This window comes from Leptonotus elevatus, chromosome 19 (genome assembly GCF_054856555.1).
Source record: "Leptonotus elevatus isolate MCC_2025b chromosome 19, RoL_Lele_1.0, whole genome shotgun sequence".
In the NCBI taxonomy this organism is placed as follows: domain Eukaryota; kingdom Metazoa; phylum Chordata; class Actinopteri; order Syngnathiformes; family Syngnathidae; genus Leptonotus; species Leptonotus elevatus.
In genome coordinates, this window is record NC_141257.1 from 14,219,970 (window position 1) to 14,243,263 (window position 23,294).

The following is a 23,294-nucleotide window of genomic DNA, read 5'->3' on the forward strand; positions in this document are numbered from 1 at the left end:
GTCGACTGAAGATGACATCCCCCCCTGATCAGGAAACGGGCAACGGCCAATCATGGCTCACCTGTTTTCTGGGTTTGGTTAGCAAACTGAGCCATGATTGTCCGTTACCTGTTTCCTGATCACGGGTGATGTCATCTTAAGTCGACAGCAAGTGGCAGAATGAGTTTTTAAAGGTATTAATTGTACGTTACAAATATAGAAGTCCTTATATTAATTATAGACAATATATCTTCTTATTTCCAAAAATGGCTCTGAGTCTTGAGTCAACAAGTATGCCTTTAAGTAGCTCATGTCTGTATTGTGTAGTTTTTACTTATTGACTTTACTAAAATAAAATAGATCAGCTTGGTATTGTTACCTTTGTAAAAACGTCAGTTTGCTTGTTCTTGCACACACAGTCTCTCTCACAAACACACACACACACACACACACACACACAGTGTCACACCTACAAAACTACATGGGGCCCTTGGTTTTTATGACAGTCCCGTTCCTTATGTCAAGTATGTACAAAATTTGGAACACGATACGGTCTACCACTAATTTCTGCTTACGTAGCAGTAGTAAAGTACACAGACTTAGTTTTTTAAATTTATTTTATGTCAGTAACTGCTGCAGAAATACAAGTTTGTTTCCTGACCAGCAGGTGGTACTATACTGCAGCCACTTATCTGTATGTGTGCTACGGTGCTACCTCGCAACAGAGCTCTTCTCATATAGTAGAATATGTTGTATGTAATAATTAAATTTCAGTAGAGTCTACTTAAAGTAGTACACCCCCTTGCTCTCCTTTTTTTTTTCCGGTACTGAATGTTATGTAAACACGAGCCGCGATAGAACGCTCAATATGGCGCACATGGGGCGTGGACGACGTGATCACGTGACGCTCTTACGTCCAGCGTAAATCTGAGCCAAGATGGCGGCGAGCAGTGGCGAGTCTTCGCAGGCTGTGTCCGATGATTTATTTCAAAACTTTTACTCGGAGGTATAGTAGAATCGAGTTGCTATCGTTTAAATTGTCGTTCGCTTAATAACATGAAGCATGTGGAGCTGTTCTGTTTATGGTTGTAGCCCCGCGGGGCCTCTCGCATGCATGAGTCCACAGCTAGCGACAAGCTAAACATTGCTAACGATGGAGTAGGCTTTCGTTATAGTATTCTAAATTCACAAATCATGACTGTGCACTGGTTCGTGCTCATTCATTGAAATGGTGCAGAGCAACCTTGTTTTGTCACGTCTGATCGATGACTACTCGCTCTGCGTTGACAACAATAATGGATATATTGGGGCAAACGCATTTTATAGTTTGTATTGGGTTTTTATAGTCAGACTTACACTCTGGTGTAATGTAAACACGTGTTTCAATGTTACTACAGGTGAAACAGATCGAGAAAAGAGACTCTGTGTTAACGTCCAAGCAGCAGATTGAGCGACTGCTCAGGCCTGGCTCGTCTTACTTTAATCTGAACCCCTTCGAGGTAAACATTACTGAAATGTCGTGTTTTCTCTTTGCATCCTTAACAAATTGTGTTTTTCCGATCCATAAATGTCAAATTGCATGTTTAGGTACTGCAAATTGATCCAGATGCAACAGATATTGACTTAAAGAAAAGATTCAGAGCGGTAAGAAGTTATTTGTTTGGTTTCATGGTTGTAGTGCAGGGGTGGGCACATTCGGTCCTCGAGGGCCGGAGTCCTGCAGGTCTTGGATGTTTCCCTTCTCCAACACAGCTGATATATGATCAGCTCATTAGCAAGCTCTGCATAAGCTTGGTAACGATCCTGTTGATTGGAATCAGCTGCGTTGCAGCAGGGAAACCTCCAAAACCTGCAGGACGCCGGCCCTTGAGGACCGAGTTTGCCCACCACTGTTGTAGTGTCCATTTTTCTAACCAAGACTCCCTTTATCACACCAGTTATCCATTCTGGTCCATCCAGACAAAAACCAGGATGATGTAGAAAGAGCACAGCAAGCATTTGAAGGTACATTTATGTTGCACGTATCTGATAGTGTTATTTTGTTACAGACCCTGATGTCAGTTACTATAACTTTATAGGTTTATTTTATTTTGTGTTAATTCTAGCTGTAGACAAGGCATACAAACTCCTTCAGGACCAAGACCAGAAGAAGAGGGCATTAGATGTAGTTCAGGCGGGAATGGAATATATAGAGCACATGGTGAGTGCATGTCCCCAATATTAACCTCAACTGTGTCAGGAAAGTTTAATGTAAAAACTTGTGGGATTTTAGTCATTGTTTATATATGTCTTCTTTTTTGCAGTGTTTTTACATGGTGGGCCAATTTTGAAAAAGCATTTTTATTTTTTTGTTCTTTTAATCAGTATTGTGTTATGCAATTTCTTTCTCCGAGGTCCTCTCCATATACTTTTTAAGAAACGCAATAAGTTAATCTATTACAATTAGGGCTGTCACCAACTTTTTGAATCAATTATTCCATCAACTACTCGAGTAAGTGGGTGAACCTGACCGTGACCTAATGGTTGTTATTCTATGCCCACTACAGGTAAAAGAGAAAAAGAAACAGTTAAAGAAAGAAGGGAAATCCCAGATAGTGGAAGAGGATGACCCTGAAGTTGTAAGTGCCAACTGTCAACTTGCCCATGTTTAAATAACCATCTGTCTAAGGCTACGTTCACACTGCAGGGCTTGATGCTTAATTCAGTTTTTTGTTTTGTTTTTTGTGGTGAAATCTGATTTTTTTTTTTTTTGTAGACGTTCATATTACCTATTAATTGCCACCTCAGTCTCTCTGCTGTGTGGACGTAATGCGTCCCCAAAGTGACTCTCGCGCTGAAAAAGATGCGCATGACGCACGCACACACACAAACACACATATATATATATATATATATATATAAATAAGTAAATACAAGTGTTCAAAAAAATAACCAGAAAAATCACCATTAAATGTCTCCGGAATTGCCCAAAATGTCAGAAATGTGACAGAAAGGCAGATTAAAATGTCTGAAATTGTACCCCCAAAAAATAATCCAAAAACAGAAGACGTAAGGTAAAAGAAAATGAATCTCTGTCATAAGTGTCAAACTCCGGTCCTCAAGTGCCACAGTCCTGCAAGTTTTGGAGGTTTCCCCTCTTCCAACACAAGCTGATTCCAATCAGCAGGATCGTTAGCAGGCTCATGCAGAGCTTGCTGATGAGCTGATCATATATCAGCTGTGTTGGAGAACGGAAACATCCAAACCCTGCAGGACTGCGGTCCTCCAGGATTGGAGTTTGACACCTATGCTCTATGTATTGGATGCTGCATATTTTTCTGTTATGGTGCAGCTCTAATTAGCTCTTGGGACCTCAGTACATTAGACTAACGCACTGTTTCCTTCATGAGAACCTTCAAATATTTTGCGGCTCCAGACAAATATTTTGTTATTTATTTGGCCTAAAATGGCTCTTTTAACGGTAAAGATTGCTGACCCCTGATCCAAGTCATTTATTCTTTCCTCTACCAGTTCAAGCAAGCAGTGTATAAGCAGACCATGAAACTGTTTGCTGAGCTTGCCATCAAGAGGAAGGAAAGAGAAGCGAAGGACATGCATGAAAGGTTAGTACTTTAGTCGGTGTTGCAAAAAAAAGGGGGGGGGATCAGAATCTTTACAACCTTTTTTCTTCTGCAGGAAAAGAGCACGAGAGGAAGAAATTGAAGTAGCAGAGAAAGCAAAGCGAGACAGAGAATGGCAGAAAAACTTTGAGGTAATTTGACTGTTTATTGATTAGTGACTTCTTTTTTTTAAGCATGCTGTTTATGGTGTCAAAAACACTCCACAGGAAACAAGAGATGGCCGTGTAGACAGTTGGAGGACGTTCCAGGCTAAGGGCAAGAGCAAGGAGAAAAAGAACAGGTCCTTCCTCAAACCCCCCAAAGTAAAGATGGAGCAGAGGGAATGATGTAAAAATGGGACTTCATTAACTTAAAATCTCTTTTCCATACTGTGCATCCCTCCTTTATATGCCTGACAGTCTCATCCCACCCCTCCCTCATTCACACTTTGTTGAATCATGTAAGTAAATAGTGCATCATTCATATCTACAGAAACACAATGGTTGGTGACTTTCTTTTTTTATACATAAAATAAAAATTGGTCTTAAGAAGCCATGCTCCTTTTTGTGGCGTCTATCACTGTATATGTCCACTTGGGCAGCTACTTTACAATGCTGCATTTCATGTCATCTTGCTGCGGTTATTTTGCCATTTGTGTTTAAATAAATGACATTAAGCCAGAGAAGTGCAACGTTTAGTCCTCTTCTTTGACGACTCGTCGCTTGTCAGTAAAAGGGTCTGTCAGCGGTTTACATGACACTGCACTGATCTCCCCTTGCTGCAGTAGCAGCAGATGCATTCACGCCTCCCATCACGCCATCCAGACTGAGGCCCTGGAAAGCCCCAAAGAGAGATTTCTCCTTTTTGGCTGCTGCTTTTCTGGCGGTGCTTGTTTGCTGCAGGTAGAAGGAAAGATTAACAATAAAGAATTGAAATATGGATCCTCGTGGTTAAATGAATTGTCATATTGAAAGTAATCTACAGTGAGTCTTGTTTCTTCAAACTTGAATCATCTAATCCACCAAACAGCAGAAGAAAAATTTGCGTTTGGGCATTGGTAGAGAAGTTTTTATTTATTTATAATTCTGGGTTTACATACACTATTCATAAGAAGTTCGTATTAATCTTATGGGTGAAATTATAGGATGAACCTGAAAAGCATAACCTTTACAGACTAATTTGATTTGACCATTAAACTTTTTGAATGCATATCCAACTTTCAGTACTTTTTCACAATTAGCTGTTGACTTATATGTGATGTCTTAATGCACATAATGGAGATGTATTTTCCTAAAATGGAAGTCAACCTACCCACTCTCAGGGGAGCGGCCATTTTGCCACTTGCTTTTCAATTGGTTGTTACCTGAGACCTGAACTGTAATATCATTTTCAAAATGTATGATGGATACAAATGGGTTTACATTGCTGTTTAACTCATATTCCACTAATATTAATATTATTAATGATAAAAAAATATATATTAATCACAATATCGTGTTGAGGCTAGTGGGCTTCATAGAACTGTAAAGACAATTTTGTGGTTGACTTGTGTCATAGAAATGCATTGAAATAGATTTTTTTGAAAATCTTCAAGGATCAAACATGAATGTTACTGTTCAGCTCCTGGTTAGAGGACACCAAGTCAAATATTAAAGTTTTAATTGAAGCGTTGACATGTATTTAAACTAGTTAAACCTAAAAATGTCCCCTGAAAGTAGAACATCCTAACCTGGCAATGTTTTGCTCGGGAAAGGCGGGAGATTCTGTACAATACGCAGAGCTGATTGGACGATGCGGCATCTTGTACACGTTTGTTTTGACCAATCATAGCAACGGATGAAAATGACGTCTTCGGTCTCGTTTTCGGGGGGGGGGGGGGGGCACGAACATCTATACCAGCTAAAAATGCACGAAGCGCCGTTGTTCAACATTCATTACGGAAACGGTGAGTAAATCTGTAAGAACATAATTAATTGCAGCGTCCATTTGTCAATATTAGGTAAGTTTGTCTGGTGTCGCCGCTTCCTGGTTTCATCACAGCTGCATATTCCACCCCCCAAACACAAATGTCGCTCTGTGATTGGTGGTGGATCGGTGGAAATAAACATTCTCGGGAGTTTGTGAAGTCACAAATACCGCGAGAATTCAGCTTCCAGAGCAAGGTTATAAACATCCTTTAATCCCTTTTCCGTTTCTTTTTTTAAATAATGTATGTATATTTTTAGGATTAAATAATACCCACGCACCCTTGGCAGGCAGTGATGACTCCTGAAGTGAGTTTTCCTGACGCACCGCTCAGCGTTCTTCTTGGCCAGCACGGCCTGCTGTCGTTTCCTTTGGGACAAACAAACAGCAGCCTTAGGTACAGCACGTGGCAAAGCGGATTATTCATGTGAGCAAAATCCTCATTAAGCCAAGACTGTCTGGCCAAATGTTTTTGCGGAGTCACACGTATAAATAGCCTAAAGCCAGCAGAAACCTGCATGTGATTAGTTAACACGTCATAGCAACAACATCAGCTCAATCCAATGAGACCATCCAAGTATGCCGCCTCCTACGGGTTGGGACTATAAGAGCAGGTAATGCCACATGGTTCATTGTTAGTGAGTTGTGACCCACAATTTCATAGATTTTTAAATGGTTTTTGAAATTTGTTTTTTATGGTATATTGTAAGTGGGATTTTCGGTATGATACCATGTTGAGCTACAGAGTATTGTTGCTGTTGCATACTTTGTGTTTGAATAAGTATGAATGTGTTTAAAGTTTGTGGGATAGGTGAAACATTTATTTACTTTATTATTATTATTATTTATTTATACGTTCTCTATTTTGGGTGGGATCTGGAACATACCCCCAAGCATAGCGGGTTAGATCAGCCAAGTCTATTATTATTTTACATTACATTATTATGTATTCATAGAAATGATTTCAAGGTGTTTCACTAATGGCGTCCATTATGTGATAGGGTCTCAATTATTGCTTCTCAGGAAAAAAAAAAAGACTTGCAAGGGAATTTAAAGGTGAGACGGGGACAAAAAAAACTATGATGCCACAGAATTAGATGTCAGATTCTAATAAGAGAAAAGGGCAATTAATTGGGCTGAGGAAAGTTTCCCAGTCTAGGGGGAAAAAACATTTTGTCCAAGAAGGAAACTCATTAATTTTGGTTGGTGAACATTACACATTGTAATGCAATAAAAGTTGCGCTAAAGTTAAGAATAAAGTTGCATATTTGAGGGGGGAAATGTGTTTTCAAGATAGCATTCCATATTTTGATATTTGTTGAAAAGACCATCAGAAAATTATATTTCATTCTCATAAAATTTGTATTTTTTTTTTTTTAAATCTAGCTAATAACTACAAAAGTACACACTGAAATCTCACAACAAAACATAATTGTATCTGAAAAATACACTCTTCAAAAGAGAATTGTTGACCAACTTAATTGGATTGCTTCAAGTGGAATGCACAATTGAATTACGTTAATATATTAAGTTTAATTAATTATGAGGTCATTAAATGTAATTAATTGAATTACTACTTGAAGCAATTCAACTAAATTGGCCACCAATTCCCTTTTTAGAGTGTAGCTACTTATCTTCGTAATATTATGATTTTAATTTTGAAGTGTATTTTTTAATGAAGTTTATTCAAACACAAAAAAAACGTATTTTTTTAAATCGACAAAAGAATGATTTATAAATATTTTTATCAAAGTGATTGTCCTATGTGGTACGTGGGGACACTAGTGGTACACAAAAAAAAAATCCACGATTAGAACCGCTTATCCTCAGTGAATTAAAAAAGTATATAATTATTTCATTTTATTATTATTTTATACTTGTTCAAAATAAAAATTCAAATAAAATAAAAGCAAAATTCAGATACAATTTATTTAAAATATGTAATACAATTAAATATATTAGAATGAAACTTGTGTGCATTCACAATTTTTTTATCTAGTACAATATTATTTATTTTTTATTTTATTTTTGCACTTCAAGTACAGTAGATATTTAAAAATACATTAAAACAAATATTTGGCTACTACTGTATATGCATACAGTTTTTTTTAAATCTAGTACAATATATATTTTTTTATTCTTACATTAAGCACAGTACACATTTTAAGTACAGTTCCATTGGGCTTAACTAAGAGATTTGGTTTTAATGTAATATATATATTTTTTACTGGAAGTACAAGTTTTAACTTATGTGCAATACATTTTTTATTTAATTAGTTTATATATATATAACATATTTTTCATATAATTAATTTAATTAGTTTTTTTAACTTGTTTTTGTTTAAGTGTTATTTAAACTGCATATTGTTACAGTGGCTTCCAATAATACTAAATAAAGTTTTTTAGGAATATAAAACTTTTTCTGTTTTAATAAACACCAAGGCCTAATGTTGGTCAACAGTACTTGGTGTAAGAGACCCACTTGACTTATCAGAGTTTTAAAATTGAACTTCCCCAGTGATGGATATCCTTATTCGCGTATATAAAGCACAATAATGCACCCAAATCACAATGGCCCCATTTACAGCTGATGACTAGTAAAGTGTCAACAACTGTCCCACTTTACCTCTCTCTCTTCAGTTCAGCCTGGTACACTCTGAGCCAGTGCGAGTCTGGAACTTTCTGGCCTCCGCAGGGCAGACTTCTCCGCCTGCTGATGCTCCTCCGGCGTGTGAAGCTGCTTCGCCGGCCCTTGGCCCCGTTTGTGGGCGGGCTGCTTTTTCCAGGCACGCACGTGCTGGTGAATTGCTTGAGGGGGGCACCCAGTGACAAGATGGAATCCATTTTCAAAACTTTGTCACTATTTCTCCTGAAAAGAAAATGGTAAAAGAGGAAAATCATTAGAGTAACATGAATGTTCTGCAGGCTACCTAGATAGCAATAAAAGTTTTCTAATTAGATTAACACACCTATAAGTGGTATCGCTATCTCCTCACAGACCACATTCAACGTGTGTTACGGCTGAACTGAACCTTGCCCATTGATCTATTCGCTTCAAGTATTCCAACGTGTGTGTTAGTGTATGTGAGTCTCCTTTGAAGGATTTGACCAATGGTCTCAGTGCTTCTTAAAGTGGATTAGCAGAAGACGTATTTCCTGCTCATCCAATTAAACAGCAAGACAATGAAACCAAGAATTGTTTGCTGCGGAAATGACCATATAAGGCAACAGTCTCGAGACATTGGCCTAAAATCCCTGGAAACTTTATTGTTAATCTTAACAAGATATTATGGACAATTTCATACCTTCAAATTCGTCGAATGCTTGGCTTTTGTTTTCTTACTCTATCTAAAGTCGTATTAAACATCAATATAAAACTAAACAATTAAATAAATATTTATGGCAGAACACCCCCCCACCCCCCACATACTTAAAAAAGTGGGTGACATAAATGCAACGCAGGGCTGGCATAGAATGAGCAAGCAGATGGTAAAGCTACTTGGTAGAGCCACACCTGTCCAAAGCAATCTCCCGTGGGTTGTAAATTGGAACTTCACGTGCTGACCACAGTAGTCCTTATATATGCAACTGGGGCAAAAGGAAAGAGATGTTAAATAACGTGACTAATCTGTAAAGCAAGTCGTTACAAGTTCAACAAAATAGTTCTTGTGGTCGCTTGTGACTGCACAAGGAAAATAAAGAGGTGAGCTGCAAAAAAGAGCAATGAATATAAATAGCTTGATGATTTCATTTCTGCTGTGTCCTTTCTCTTCCCCCAGATGGCAAAATAGGTTTAGTAACAGGGTTGTGTGTATGTTAAACAATTTCAGAGCATTATTACTCTTTGAAATTCCGAACATCTTATAGCCCATACACGCCCGTGCAAGCCGTTGAAGTGACAGAGCAGCCATCTTGCCCCTCCCATCTCGCGAGCATATACCGCTCGTAGAGGGGTGGGATTGGGAGGTTTGTGACGGGGTGTGCTGTGGACGGTACGTGCTGCTTTGAAGACCCTCTTTTATCGCTCAGTTCCCTAGAGCCCAATATTAGATTTGGCAGAAGCATCTTTTGTTGAATTACAGTTATAATATAATAAATTATAATTATTTAATAATAAAAAATCCTCCTGTAAACATCATTAAGCATATAATTTATACATGTATTTAAGGCAAGTTGTAAAATGTCTGAACTTCTCGTTTATGTTTAACAAATTTAAAACATAAATAATGCCGAGAAACGTTTCTTGGGAAAAGCAATATTGCGGCCTCGCGGCTTCAAAAGTCAGGTCAGTGCAGTGGGCAGGAAATGTTTTAACAAGAAACACACATAAATCATAAAGAAAAAGGCTGAATTAAAGCTAATTTTAGCTACCTGTAGCTTTTAAGACAGCTGTGATTAGATGGCTATTTAAAACACCCGTCAACCATCTTTGCGTCTTAGCAACAAATCTTAATTTCCAAAATTCGTATGTCTCAACTTTCTCACTTCAGCATCAGGAGCCCATACGTTTATTTAAATTTTAGGACAATAGGGAGGAATTACATCTGTTCATAATATTTTTAATCATGTACAACTGAAAGTTAAGTACTTTTTTTCCGAGTCAGGCTGTTGCTGTGGAGGACCAGGTTCTGATGTTTAACATGAGTCCCAAACGTCCTCTGATATAAAAAGGCAGCAAACATTAACCGTGTCGTTTAAAAATAATACTAAATTGCGTGTATTTGTTCTGTTAAAGTAATGCTTGTGGGAATCTAGACTTACATTTACTCACAAAATAGGATACCAACTGTACTGATGCTCAGTGTAATGGCACACGTGCCCACTAAGTGACGCCTGTGCACCAGATTGGAAATGGAGAGTGTAATGTTCATGCTGAGAAGTGTTTGTTCAATTGGCTAGAATAAAAGCAAGTAAGAGACATAACGAAGCCTCCCGTGCGTTTTGTGAACATATAACACGAAGTCCTCACACAAATTCCCAACAGCAGTTTACCATTGGAAAGGACTTTCACTTTAATTCTACAGCATCATACATATATACAGTTTCATAAGCTTTAATGTCATACAAAAAAAAACCCATATGTATATATGGGAGGTGAGAACAAGGACCTATTTTAATCCCACCCCCAAAAACACACAAAAATAAATATCAAACATGTGCAGCACATCTGGCCATCCCACGGGACGTGTGCTTAGCTTCAGTGGGGAATACCACAGGTGTAATAATGTCACACCTGGGGAAAAGGCAATTTATACTTTTCGTTTCCTCAAGTATGATGCAACTCTGCAGCGTAGGACATTTATATAAATGTGTCATAGCCGGCTCACGCACATTCACGTAGAAAACAATGCATACATGTACAAACAAAATAGGAAGTCCTAAACTTCTCGTGTGTGATGGAGCTAACAACCAATAAGATGATAGCGAGGGTGGAGTGTGTCTTATTGGTGAACAATAAAGGACGTTTCATGGCCAAGAGGATCTATTTATGCTTAAAACATACAAGGAAAATACCAATTGGTACAAGTGCTCAAACACTTGCATCATTTGGGGAAATTTCATAACGGGAAGAATTTTTTCCCCCTCTCGTCTTATTACCCTCCACAAGAGGAAGACATTTCTTCTCCATTTCATAAAGGCGCCAATTTCCTCGAGAAAGTCATAAAAAAAAACATGGAAGGAAGTTTATGTCAGGAGGAAGACGTGAGCTGCATAGAGTCCGTTTGTCACAGTTGTCCTCTTATGGAGATCTGAACACACCTCGCTTTGGCTGGAGAGGTGGAAACTGAAGTAGCAGGAAAGGTGCCGGTGCTTTCATGAGTTCACCTGCTCCGTGTACAAAATACTGCTGGGCCAGACTTTGGGATCACCGGCTGATGTCCCGGTTGGCTTCCCAGCTCTTACTGCCCGCTGCCTCGCCACTCCCCCCAAAGTCAAAGAACGGGTGCTTGAGGGAGTCGGCAAGAAGCAGCCTCTTGGACGGCTCGTACTCTAACATGCTTTCGATGAGGTCAAACAACTGGTGGTGCTCTTCCGCCTCTGACAGCAAATAGCGCTGGAAGAAGACAAACAAACGATGATCTGCGGGGTTAACGGCTCGTTTTGCCGGTCACGTCGATCCCTGGATGACTAGATGCTACGGCAGAGCTGCAGTCAGACCAGCCAATTGTTTATTTTTATGTGCAATAAACTGTTATTTTGTAATCAAAAGCACTTTTTGGAACGTTGTTTTATTGCACTAAAACATTATTTAGATATTTGAGCTGTCACAAAAGAAAAAATAGTAGTGTTAAAGTTGATTTGTGCTTGAAATGTTTGTTCTACAAAAAGCTATTTTTCTACGTTTTTTTTCTCAGGAATTGGAATTTTGACAAAACTGGGCTATATTCTAACGCTGATAACTAAGGAACGGAAAAGGATAGAAATAGATAATATTCTGTGGGCCTTGCAAGATCAGTCAAAATCCAGTAAAACGGCTAGTATTGAAGGGGATTGCTCCAATGAAAATGGCTGGGATTGAATGAGTTAAGTCGCAATTTTGCCACTTTATAAAGTCACAAATTTGTCACTATAAACTCGCAAATTTGCCAATTTATAGTCACAAATTTGCCGCTTTATAGTCGCAAATTTACAAGTTTTTTTGTCACAAATTTGCGACTTTATAAAGTGGCAAATTTGCCACGTTATAAAGTTGCAAATTCAGTAGTTTTTTTAATCGCAATTCGCCACTTTACTAAGTCACAAATTAATCACTTTATAAAGTGGCAAATTTACAAGTTCTTTATCGCAAATTTGCCACTTTATAAACACGCAAATTTGCCACTTTATAAAGTGGCAAATTTGCAAATTCAGAAGTTTAAATTATTAGTTGTTTACACTTTTTTCTCGCAAATTTGCCACTTTAGAAAGTCGCATATTTGCGACTATAAAGTGGCGGGGGGTTCTCGCAATATTGCCCCCGCCCTTAAAGAAAAATATATTTATACACGACCCTAATACGACATTGTACATTAGCGTCTATGCATTATTTTCCCCCTCTTGCCAGCCACTGCTCTCACCCTCAGAGGTTTGCAGTTTTCTCGGACGTATTTCCCTGCTGAGGAGCTCTCGTCCCAGTCGAGACGGCCTCGATAGAAATACTTCTGCTTCCTGTAAAAGATGGTCCGCATTGTAAAATGTGAATGACAAGCACTCGGACTGACGTGTCACGTTATTCTCACCTCGTCTTGCGGATCATTCTGGATGGCACAGGTCCAAGGATTCTCTCCATCATGGCCAAATGCTCCCTGTTGTCATGAGTCTAATAAAAAAAAAAAAAAGATTCAAATGAACTCAAATATTCATGTGCTGGATGCCCGACAGCAACTTACTGCTCTCACTCTTGTAGTCGGTGTCCTAAAGTTTAGCTATATAGTGTTCCCACAACTTTTTAGTCGCAAATTTCTTTCTGTTATTCCCTGAAAAATTCACCTATTGACTGTGTTCAAGCCAAACCCTTGTCTAAAATAAAAGTATTGCTTTGGCGCTGTCTTGGTGCTCAGGAACTATGCAGAAGTGTGTTAGGAGTTTCATTTGTATAACTTTGTTGCCATTCAAAGGAGCTTCTTTAGTACCGCTTTGCCACCATCTTGAGGCATCTATAGGGAATTATAAATGTTTATAAATACATACAAATTATCCCTATTTGCAGCAGAGCTATGTCTCTATATCTGCACTTAGAGAAAAGGGGGTGAATAATTTCACACGCCCTACTTTTCAGTTATTTGTTTAAAAAAAAACTTTACATTATATAAATTTCATTCCACTTCATAATTGTGTCCCACTTGGTGGTGATTCTTCACAAAATAAATAAATAAATCTTCATGTTTTGAAGCCTGAAATGTGGCAAAAGGTCAGAAAGTTTAAGAGACCAATACTTTCACAAGGAACTGTATAAATACCAACAAATAAAAGCCGAACTGCTGATATTGTCTCTCACTAATATTTTGATATTTAATGTCTGTCCAAGGCAATAATGAAGGATTCCCCCCCAAATACTATTGGAGGGGAGTGAATCTTGTGAAACTTAAGCCCAGTAAGTGTCTAGAGAATGAACACCACAGATGTGTTTTGCTTCTTTCGTGTTAATGATGCCATCACACCACTGAACTGTGACAATAAATAAATAAAACCCTGCCCAGAAATTAAAAGTTACGCGTGTTATACATGTCTCTGACCTCGCTCCTTTAGTACAATATATGGCTTAAGTAAGCTGTGCTTGGTTTTGGTGTTTAAAGACTCACCTACCAGGCACACAATTTGTGCATGTTCGGCATCAATCCATGGTGAGTAAATAATTTCTTGAAAGTGACACAGGCTAGATTTAACTAGTGATACATATATTTTTTTTATTAAGAATGTTGTTGCCAAACAAACTCGCAAGTATTTGGTTATGTGACCACTTTTATCATATTTGTCAAAGATGACCCAAAGCTACCTTTTTATTAGATAGCTACCTTTATATTATGCTGAATAACACCTAATGTGCTCTTCATAATGTATTGCTAAGAGACATGTTGTAGTAGAGTACCTGAAACAAGGTGAAGCCCAGGTAGTACTCAAACAGGATACAGCCAATGCTCCACACGTCGCAAGGATGGCTCCAGCCCATTTCTAACCAACAAAATACAGAGTAAATACAAACACGTGACCAAGTGTACACATATTTAACAGCTGAGACAAAAGCCTTTACTCATCATCAACCCAAAGTCCCTCCTGGATATCTGGACAGCAATGAAACTAACACTGAAATGAATGAATATCAGTGAGTCACCCTCACCTAAAATGACCTCAGGGGCTCGGTAATGCCTGGTGGACACAATAGTGCTGTGATGCTCGTGGTCGAAAGTGGCGCTGCCAAAGTCCACCACACGTACGGCTGTGCTCTTAACCGTCCTTTCTTCTCGTTTCTGCCATAGGGAAAAAAAAATCAGCGTTTTTAATGTTTTGCAAAAAAAAAAGAAGCTTCATCTACTATGTCTTACCTTCTCCACATTGTAGGACATGGTAAAATCCGAGTTGACAAATAAGATGTTTTCAGGCTTCAGGTCTGTGTGAGTCAACTTATTGTCATGGAGAACTGTGAAGCAGGACAAGACATATGTTGTATTTGGCCCTAATGAAAATAAATGTTGAAAATCTCGTCGTTTGTCCTTTTTCTTTTCGTTTGAACTTACATTTCACAGCGAGACAGACTTGGTAGGCCATGTGTCGGACTTGACCAATGGAGTAGGGAAGGTAGTTGTTTTCTTTGAGGAAATCGAAGGTGCTGAGAGCAAGCAGCTCAAAGGAGATGCACATATGACCGTGGTAATCAAACCAGTCGTACATCTGCACGCACAGGCTGCAAGATAAACAGCATAGAAAGACTTCAATTGGTGACATCTGTAGGATTATAACACCATACTTATATCCTAGTTCAGGGGTCAGCAACCTTTCCTGTCCAGAGAACCATTTTAGGCCAAATGAATAACAAAAGATGTGTGTGGAGCTGCAAAACATTTGAAGATTGTGAAGAAGGAAACTCATGTCTCAAGTCCTGAGGGGCCCAAGAGCTAATGAGCGCTAACGAGAGCTGCAACAGAACAGAAAAATATGCAGCATTCAATACGTAGACATTCGTTTACTTATTTCGTCTACTTATAGAATTTTCTGCCTTTCTGTCAAATTTCTGACATTTTTGGCAATTTTGTGGACATTCAATGGTAATTTTCAGGATTTCTTCTTTTGTTTTTGGACATTTATAGTTACTTTATAAAAGTACCCCCCCCCCCCTTTTTTTAAAAAATAATAATAAAAATAACTTCTGACTTTTTTCTTTTTTGCCATTATGTGTACATTTCTTCTTTTTTTGGACATTTTATATTTTATTTTCTGCATTAAAAAACAAACACAATTTTCTGACTTTTTGGTAATTCCAAAGACATTTTATGTTAATTTTCTGCCTTCTTTAGTTTTTGGACATATTATGGTTACGTTTTGAACATTTTCTTCTCAGGTTTTTTTTATAATTTGTATTCAATTCTCTGTAATTTTCGGCAATTTCATGGTATTTTTCTGCTTTTCCTCTCCCTTTTTGGACATTTTATGGTCACTTTACAACTATTTTAGGTAATTTAAAAAACGTTTTCATCTATCTTTTGTCTCTTTTCTGACAACTTAAAAATTTGGACTCCGACATTTTGAACATTTAATTATTATTATATTTTTTTTAATCTAAATCATTAATTCACATAAAGAATATTTTAGCTAAAAAAAAATATTATTTAAAAAATAAATCTATTTTAAAAATTTTAGACAGCCACAGGGGAGAGACTAAAGAGCAGACCCCTGTCCTCGCTACATAAAAAAACACACATCCAATCATATTTATTGGATTCAAGCTTTCTTCTAACAATGTTTGGATGCAGGGCTTCCCCCAGTGTTTTATAAGCCTGGTGGCCTGCCAGGCTTTTCTTACCCAGCCAAAACTTACAATTTGTTTTCGGGATCCTTCTCGTTGATCTTTTCAAGCACGTTGATCTCGAGGCGAGCTGCTTCTTTGTACTTCTCCACATTCTTGATAATTTTCAAAGCAACATTGGATGCTCCCCTTGAACAAACAAAAAAATATTCAGCCAAATTATAAAAATATACAACCTGCATAACTTATGTTCACTGGGAAAATAATGTGAAGTGAAATGAGCCTCTAACACCCACACAATTAGCAGTATGTTGGTAGCGTGATGTTTTAAGTGGCACACACCTGCGATGGTCTATGCACTGCATCACCCTCCCAAAGGTGCCTTCACCCAAAGTGCTGACAATCTCATCTGCAGCATAGCACAAAGAGAAGAGGGGAAAAGGGAACAACAGCGGGGGAAGAGAGAACAGGAGAATTAGACCAATGGATCTGCGGGGGGCGAACGCATCCTAGAACCTATCCTGTTGACACAGGGCTGCCTATTCAATCGGGCAGGCTTTAAATACAATAAGCGATAAAAATTAACACTATGATACATGAAGGATAAAAAGGAGGGATTTGTGAAGTGCCCCTTTCCTTTGATGACTCATTTGCAGCCATCAAAAAGTGGGCACATCCAACCCCCTTCTTGAATTGGAAAAATAAACTCAACATGTTTTAAAAATTCAATGTGTAAGTGTATATGTGTATGTGAGCTGGTTGTAAATGTCGCAATGTAACTAATATAATTTAATAAAGAAAAACTAGCTAGCTTTTGCAATGCGCCAGAGAAACAATTGCAAGTGAGATTCAATTTTTTTAAGAAAATGCTCCACAGCTTAATTCCAATAAGAAAAAAAAGGGGAAAAAACAAAACAAAAACGCAGAACGTAGCTAAAGTCGCTCACAGAATCTTCGTTCTTGCAATCCACCCTAATTCAGCTAGAGCAAAAAAGAGCTTTCTAGCAAGGCATCATCATCATCAGGCACTCCCGTTTAAATGCTCTATGCTTTCATACTCATATGGAGAAGGGTTACGATAGAGTAGTGGCAGTGAGTACATCTCTCTTGCAGGACGTCCCCACTCCGACAGATCAGGTGCCCTTCCTCGTCGTCCCTCACACTCAGTGCCCGCGTCCGGCTGTTGCTCCGCTGTTTTCACACCCAAACCGCCATCAGCAGGACACGACACAACCAAGGGGAACATGGGGGTATTCAGGGGCAGCCGTGGCGTCAGGCGGCACAGGCAGACGAGGAGGGCGAAGGAGGGCGTTGATGTAGTTGTCGGTGGGTTTGGTGGTCATGGGGCGATTCGCGCATGACACCACGTGAAGAAAATATATAACGATAGGGATATAGTGCAAGGGAACAAGTCAAAGATCACATGATGTCCTCTGCTTCCCCCCCCCTCCCCCAACTCTACCTTTAAACCACAGCTGCTTAAAAACAAGTAAGCAACTGGCACATCTATCCATTCATTCAACGCAAAGACCAAATAAGAAAACATTCAAATCAGAGCTTGTTAGCTTGACTTGTCAGCTTTCATAAGATGGTAAATAGTAAGGAGGGGACCAAATGGGAGCGAGCAGGACAGTTACGATCTGCTCTTTTGAAATCGACATTGCTGGATAGACGTGTGGTGATACAAAGATGCATTTTTACAAAAATACATCTTAAATGTCAATATGTTCAGACATCATTGAATCTGAATAAAGCATTTGCATTTTTGGTGGAACATTTTCACTTTTTGCCCAACAGGCATTAAATGCAACTTGATACGCTACATTGCACTTGACCCAAAGACAAAAGCTGAGGAAATACCACAAATGTTATATATATATAAAAAAAAAAACTAAATTTACATGCTCATTATTAACTCATTTACTCCCAGCCATTTTCACTGAAGCAACCCCCTTCGCTCCCGGTTGTTTTACTAGATTTTGACTGATTTTGCAAAGCCCACAGACTATTATGTTCTATTGCTATAAATACATGGAACCTACCAAAAGAAAGATTAGAGTCACTTCTTTCATCAATATTTTTTTTTATATTTGTATCCGTTTCCGTTTTGCAGCAATTAGCATTAGAATATAACTATGTTTCATCATTATTCACAAACCTGTTGAAAACATTGGCAAAAAGAGCTTGTTGCAACATGGCCCTGGTTGATCTCTTATACAGTGCGTCCACCTGCTGGCCGTTTCTTGTAACAACTACCATTGCTTTAAGCGACTTCTTCAGGTCAGAGGCTGCATCAAAGCCTTCTGTACGCTCTAGCATAAATAAATAAAAATAATAATAAAAAAGTATAAATATGTTTTTGGGACCAAGGCAATATTTAAAATAGAACATTTTCATACGTTTTGGGGGGCAAATTAGTTTAAAAAATATATGTAAAGGCTGTTTGCAATGAAATGAAAATGCTCTCCCAAAGTGACACACCTATATAAAGAGAAGACAAAATAAAATGCTTTGGCAAAAAAAAAAAAAAATCTGAAAGATTGCACTACTTACCAAGTCCAGGGGCTGTGAAGAACAAATGGTTAGAGAAGAAAAGAGGCAGAGAGAGCAGAGCGCAAGAAAAAAAAAAAAACAGGGTGGAGAGCGTTAAAAGACCCTCTCAGGTCTGGCTGTACTCACCGAGGACGATGGGCTATAGGACCTGGTTCTACGCCGCCTTCGTTTGTGCTTACGCCTGCTGCCCTTTTGTCGGTACGAATCATCCCGCTCCCGTTCCTTTTCTCTGCCCCGGCGGTAGTCGTACATGCTTGGCGAGAAGTCACGCGGATAGTAACTTTCAGCTGCCGCGTGCGGCTCCCTTTCTCTGTCATGGTCTCGATCTTGATCTCGGCTCGGATCCAATCGTCTGTATCCCTCGCAGTATCTTCTGTCAAACGGCCGGTGCTCTGCTGAGCGATTGTCATAGCTCCGACTGGATCAGGGCACAGAAATACTTTTTGAAGGTTGGTGACAACTGGGACACAATTAGTGTGGGATCACTATATATGAAAAAAGAGGCCAAAAATGTGTTGCTGTTTTTTTTTTTAAATCCAGACTGCTGCTTTTTCATCTTCACAAATAAAGCTCATAATTATTTATTGCGATCGTCTGACTGGAATATTCTTATATTGTAAGCTCCAAGTAGGTCACTTCAAACTTGCTAGTAGTCTTGAATACAGCGTTATTATCCATATAAAACCTAAAAAGGTGAAACAAAAACATACCTCCTTGAGCGTGCATAACTTGCATCATGTCTCTGTTCACGTCCCCTTCGGTCCCGGTCCCTGTCTCTGTCACTGCTAGAAGAGTATGTCGGCGATCTTCTGTGTCGGTGACGGGGCCATCTATCATTTTCTTTCTCTCTGTAACGATTATTGTAGCTGCTGCGACTGTCTCTCTCAGAGGACGTGAACCGTCTGGTGTGAGGCATCTGAAAGGTTTTTGGAATGACAAAAATGATGGTAGGCGAACGGCTCATTGCGCCTTCTAATTCTCGTGACAAAAAAAAGCAAACATAATCATTGGTTTTAGTACAGGGGTCTCCAAGTCCGGTCCTTGAGGGCCCCTGTGCAGGCTGTTTTCCCATGTCTCTCTCCTCCAACACACCTGAATCAATTGATGAGAATCCTTAGCAAGCTTCTGCAGAGCTTACTGATGAGTTGATCAGGCGAAACATGGAAAACAGGTTGGATTGGTGCTCTCTAAGACCGTACTTGGAGGCCCCTGTTTTTGTATCTTTAGTTTGTCTGAGTTGCAACGTAGAGGCAACATTTTTAGCAAGACTAAAAGTGGACGAACATTAAATGACACCATGCACGTTGTAGAAAGCATATAAATAGCCTAAATAAAATGCATGTTCTCACGATCACCCACGAACGAGTCGACCCACACAAACAGAACAAAACATACGTCTCTGGCCAATATTAGGAGTTGGAACAAAAATTTGGCGTGTACACTGTTGATCATGCGACGATATTATGATACTCCAGTTAGAAACATTGCAAATAATGTATACGTTTATTTGATTAAACAGACTAGACTGTCACATTAAAAACATTTTCGCTAAGGTGGAGGAATATGTAAAGCAGTGGAGGTATTAATGCGAAATCAGACAGCGGCATTTGCTAATGTAAATAATTTGACCGCCATCTTAGCAGCTATGCTTAAGCAGTTAGCATTCGTGCTACCCACTTGGACTGGATGTGGTTATTTAACCGCACATTTCACTTCGAGTTCAACGCCTACCGTTTTAGCAGCGAGCCCTGTACGCTTGTCCCACAAGAAGTCCGTGGTGCTGGCGTTCTTGTCACATTTATATTCTTACTGGCTCGGTATCCCAAGCTCCGTTGCAAACAAATATGTTCGGTGTGCACAAGCTAATTCTAGCTGCGACTAGTGGAAAAATGCTACCTTCCGTGAAACTGGGAAATCTGGAAGGCAGACATACTAAAACAGGATTCGACTCGCAGAAGAGGAACGTCGCTTTACCGAGATGTTGAAACATGACGTAACGCAATGGTGACGCCCATCGTAAAACGTCAATTAAAATAAATTGTATTTAATCTGCCCGGACGATTTGGTTTTCGTCAGCACGAACAATTCCTTTCCACAAAGCCGACTACAATTCGGTAATTTCCGACTTCCAAGAAGCTTTGAATGCATCTTCGGACCGGAACAGGATGTGCTCCTTGTTTTTGTACGTTCGAAAGACTTGTGGCGGAGCCCCTTCTCCATTTTGGAAATTACATTTAAAACATTAATGGAGCATTGTGAGTAGTTTTTATTTTACATATCATTCTACAGTTGCATGTGTATGATCCGTTCGGTATTTACGATGTTACTTGAATGTATGTATCGGTGACACGTGAGCTGAATTCGTAACTTTTTTTTCTGGTCGGCTTTGGCAGGAGCGAAGCGTGATCTTGCCGTTCAGACGGCTGGAGTTTTAGAACATTTGGGCTACTACTGATCGTGACATGAATCCATCTAACCCATTTGGAAGCCCACAAGGTGGAGGTTTCCAAGCGACGAGCAACACTAACACTAATTTGTTCCAGTCATTTGGACAGCAAGCCCCCAGCAATTTGCCTCAGAATGTCAACATTTTTCAAGCGTCAGCTTTTGGTCTACCATCAGCCTCAAAACTTTCCGGCACTACCATGTTTGGACAGAGCCCTTCATTTGGGCAACAATCATTACAAAGCTCACCGCTCCCAAACCTCACTCCAGCTTTTAGCCAGCCTACGGTGGGAGCAAGCAACTCTGCTTTTGGTAGCAGTACTGGACCAGCTTTTGGATCTGTTACCGGACCAAGCCAGAGTTCAGCTTTTGGACAGACACCTGCATTTGGACAGCAGTCCGCATTTGGTCAGGACACAAGTTTTGGACAACAGTCTTCAGGTTTTGGACAAAAGCTCCCAAGCTTTGGACAGCAGGCTACAGGATTTGGAAACATCCAACCAGTCTCTGGCTCTACAGCTTCATTAGCGCCACCTAAGCAGATAGGTTTTGGACAGTCTGTATTTGGTCTACCACCAACTACTACTGCAGCCAGTATTGTGTTTGGTGCTACTCCGACCCAGAGCAGAGGATTTGGATCTGGATTCAGTTTCAAGCCAGCCAATGAAGTTCTTTTCAAACCCATCTATAGTGGCAGTCCTGAACCCACTCACCCTCAAACCATGCCACTGTCCAGCTTACCTTTTGGCAGCACCACAGAAAAGACAAGTTCCAGCACGGCTGGTAGTAGCAGCACCATCACTGGCTTCTCTGGGGCAAAGTCTGTGTCTCTGGGCTTCAGTTTCTCTCAACCTGCTGCTGCTCCATCCCTTCCAGTCCAAAACAACCCATTAACAACCGTCAATAACAGCGCTCTGCAGTTCACCTTTTCCCAGCCTGCTGCACCCACTAGTTCCAACATCAATATACCCATCACCCAACCTAAAACACCATCCACTTTTAGCTTTTCAACTAAAACCCTCCAACCCCAGACGTCACAACTTTTCGGAGGAACTGGTATCGTTCAACCCTCCGCTTTCAGCGACAATAAATCGACTTTGGACAATAAAATGACCCAGGAAGGTGACACAAATGTATTTGCACAATTTAGAAAAGGTTTGAAACGTAAAGAAGAGCCTGCAGAAACTGTGTCTAATGCTGTGCCAGAAGCTATTGCAGAGGAGGACGAAATAACAGAAACAGTGTCCCAGAGACAGCCCCCAAAAAGGCCTCTGATGAGGACTCGTCCCCCTACAGGGCTGTTCAGCAGAGCACTAACTGGACTGCGAAAAGCTGCAACTAATCCAGTTAGACAAGAGCCAAAGGAACCTTTGCAAGTGAAACCACAGCAAGAGGAGTTGACGAGCGAACACCCCCATGTACTGCACGAACACCCGAGTGCGACCACATCTGCCGTACAAACCCTGAGCCCCAAAGGACTGGAAAAAGCTCAACAATCAGGTGAGATCTCACACTTCTCAAATAGGCCACAGAAAAGGGGTGCCTGGATAAATGAACTAAAATTGGCATCTTTTGATTGTGTGAGTTTGACTACTTTAACAGGAACGTAACATGAGTTTATCAATTAATTGTTTGTTAGTATTGTTTGCATTGGAGGAAATATGGAAGTGTTTGTTGATTATTTTATTTATATATTTATATATTTATTTATCTATCTATTTTTTTACAATTATTTTCACAGTTAATTATTGAATGTTCTTAAACTAAAAGAAAAGCTAGTTATTACATTCCATACCTTACTCAGTGTTTTTTTTTTTGTGATCTTAAAAAAGGTTTCGACACAATCATTCAATCCTGGTCAATAAAATTGAAAAATATGGAATTTGGGTGGTTGTTGACAGTGGTTAAAAAAAGTCATCTCAATGATAGGGTGCAATGTCAAAATGGGGCAGTACGGATATATATATATATATATATATAAATTAAAAAAAACGTAATATTTGTTGTGGTGTCCCCCAGGGGTCCTTGCTGGGGCTAAAACACTTAAATTTATTTATCAATGACATATTTAACATATGCCATGCAAGCACTAAAATTCATTCTTTTTGCAGATTATACCAATATTTTCTATAGTGATAATTATAATGAGCTCATAATCACTGTGAACTATGAACAAAAGTATATTGAAAAAATGGATGGACATAAACAAATTAGAGCTAGACCAATATGTTGTTGTTTTTCAGAGCCGATAACAATTATTAAGAGTCAAGGAGGCAGATAACTGATATTTGGAGCCGATATTCATTTTCACT

General features: G+C 39.3%; 4 protein-coding genes across 4 annotated transcripts in view; 2 read left to right on the plus strand and 2 right to left on the minus strand.

Annotated features, from left to right (window-relative positions):
• Window positions 1-729: 729 nt before the first annotated feature.
• dnajc8 (DnaJ (Hsp40) homolog, subfamily C, member 8) lies at window positions 730-4,263 on the plus strand. The gene is made up of 9 exons (XM_086062697.1): window positions 730-985; window positions 1,377-1,478; window positions 1,567-1,623; window positions 1,917-1,983; window positions 2,085-2,179; window positions 2,526-2,597; window positions 3,490-3,581; window positions 3,655-3,730; window positions 3,806-4,263. Exons 1-9 carry the CDS (start codon window positions 917-919, stop codon window positions 3,923-3,925), a joined length of 750 nt encoding a protein of 249 aa, XP_085918823.1. The 5' UTR covers window positions 730-916; the 3' UTR covers window positions 3,926-4,263.
• Window positions 3,731-8,657, minus strand: LOC147158087 (uncharacterized). Its single transcript, XM_086062698.1, has 4 exons — window positions 8,513-8,657; window positions 8,170-8,412; window positions 5,825-5,912; window positions 3,731-4,474 (listed from the first exon to the last, which is right to left on the minus strand). Exons 2-4 carry the CDS (start codon window positions 8,385-8,387, stop codon window positions 4,328-4,330), a joined length of 453 nt encoding a protein of 150 aa, XP_085918824.1. The 5' UTR covers window positions 8,388-8,412; window positions 8,513-8,657; the 3' UTR covers window positions 3,731-4,327.
• Window positions 8,658-10,530: 1,873 nt separating this feature from the next.
• Window positions 10,531-20,449, minus strand: clk2a (CDC-like kinase 2a). Its single transcript, XM_086062696.1, has 13 exons — window positions 20,269-20,449; window positions 19,248-19,453; window positions 18,664-18,955; window positions 17,085-17,175; window positions 16,327-16,393; window positions 16,057-16,173; window positions 14,759-14,925; window positions 14,567-14,661; window positions 14,362-14,491; window positions 14,113-14,195; window positions 12,764-12,843; window positions 12,602-12,692; window positions 10,531-11,598 (listed from the first exon to the last, which is right to left on the minus strand). The coding sequence occupies exons 2-13, from the start codon at window positions 19,451-19,453 to the stop codon at window positions 11,410-11,412; spliced, it is 1,608 nt and encodes a 535-aa protein (XP_085918822.1). The 5' UTR covers window positions 20,269-20,449; the 3' UTR covers window positions 10,531-11,409.
• A 253-nt stretch (window positions 20,450-20,702) lies between these two features.
• The window catches only part of mcm3ap (minichromosome maintenance complex component 3 associated protein), a 26,987-nt gene continuing 24,395 nt past the window's right edge, over window positions 20,703-23,294 (plus strand). The window contains exons 1-2 of the mRNA XM_086062900.1: window positions 20,703-20,792; window positions 20,931-22,482. Of these exons, the coding sequence (XP_085919026.1) occupies window positions 21,000-22,482 (1,483 nt within the window). The 5' untranslated portion in view covers window positions 20,703-20,792; window positions 20,931-20,999. The remainder of the gene's footprint in view (window positions 20,793-20,930; window positions 22,483-23,294) is intronic.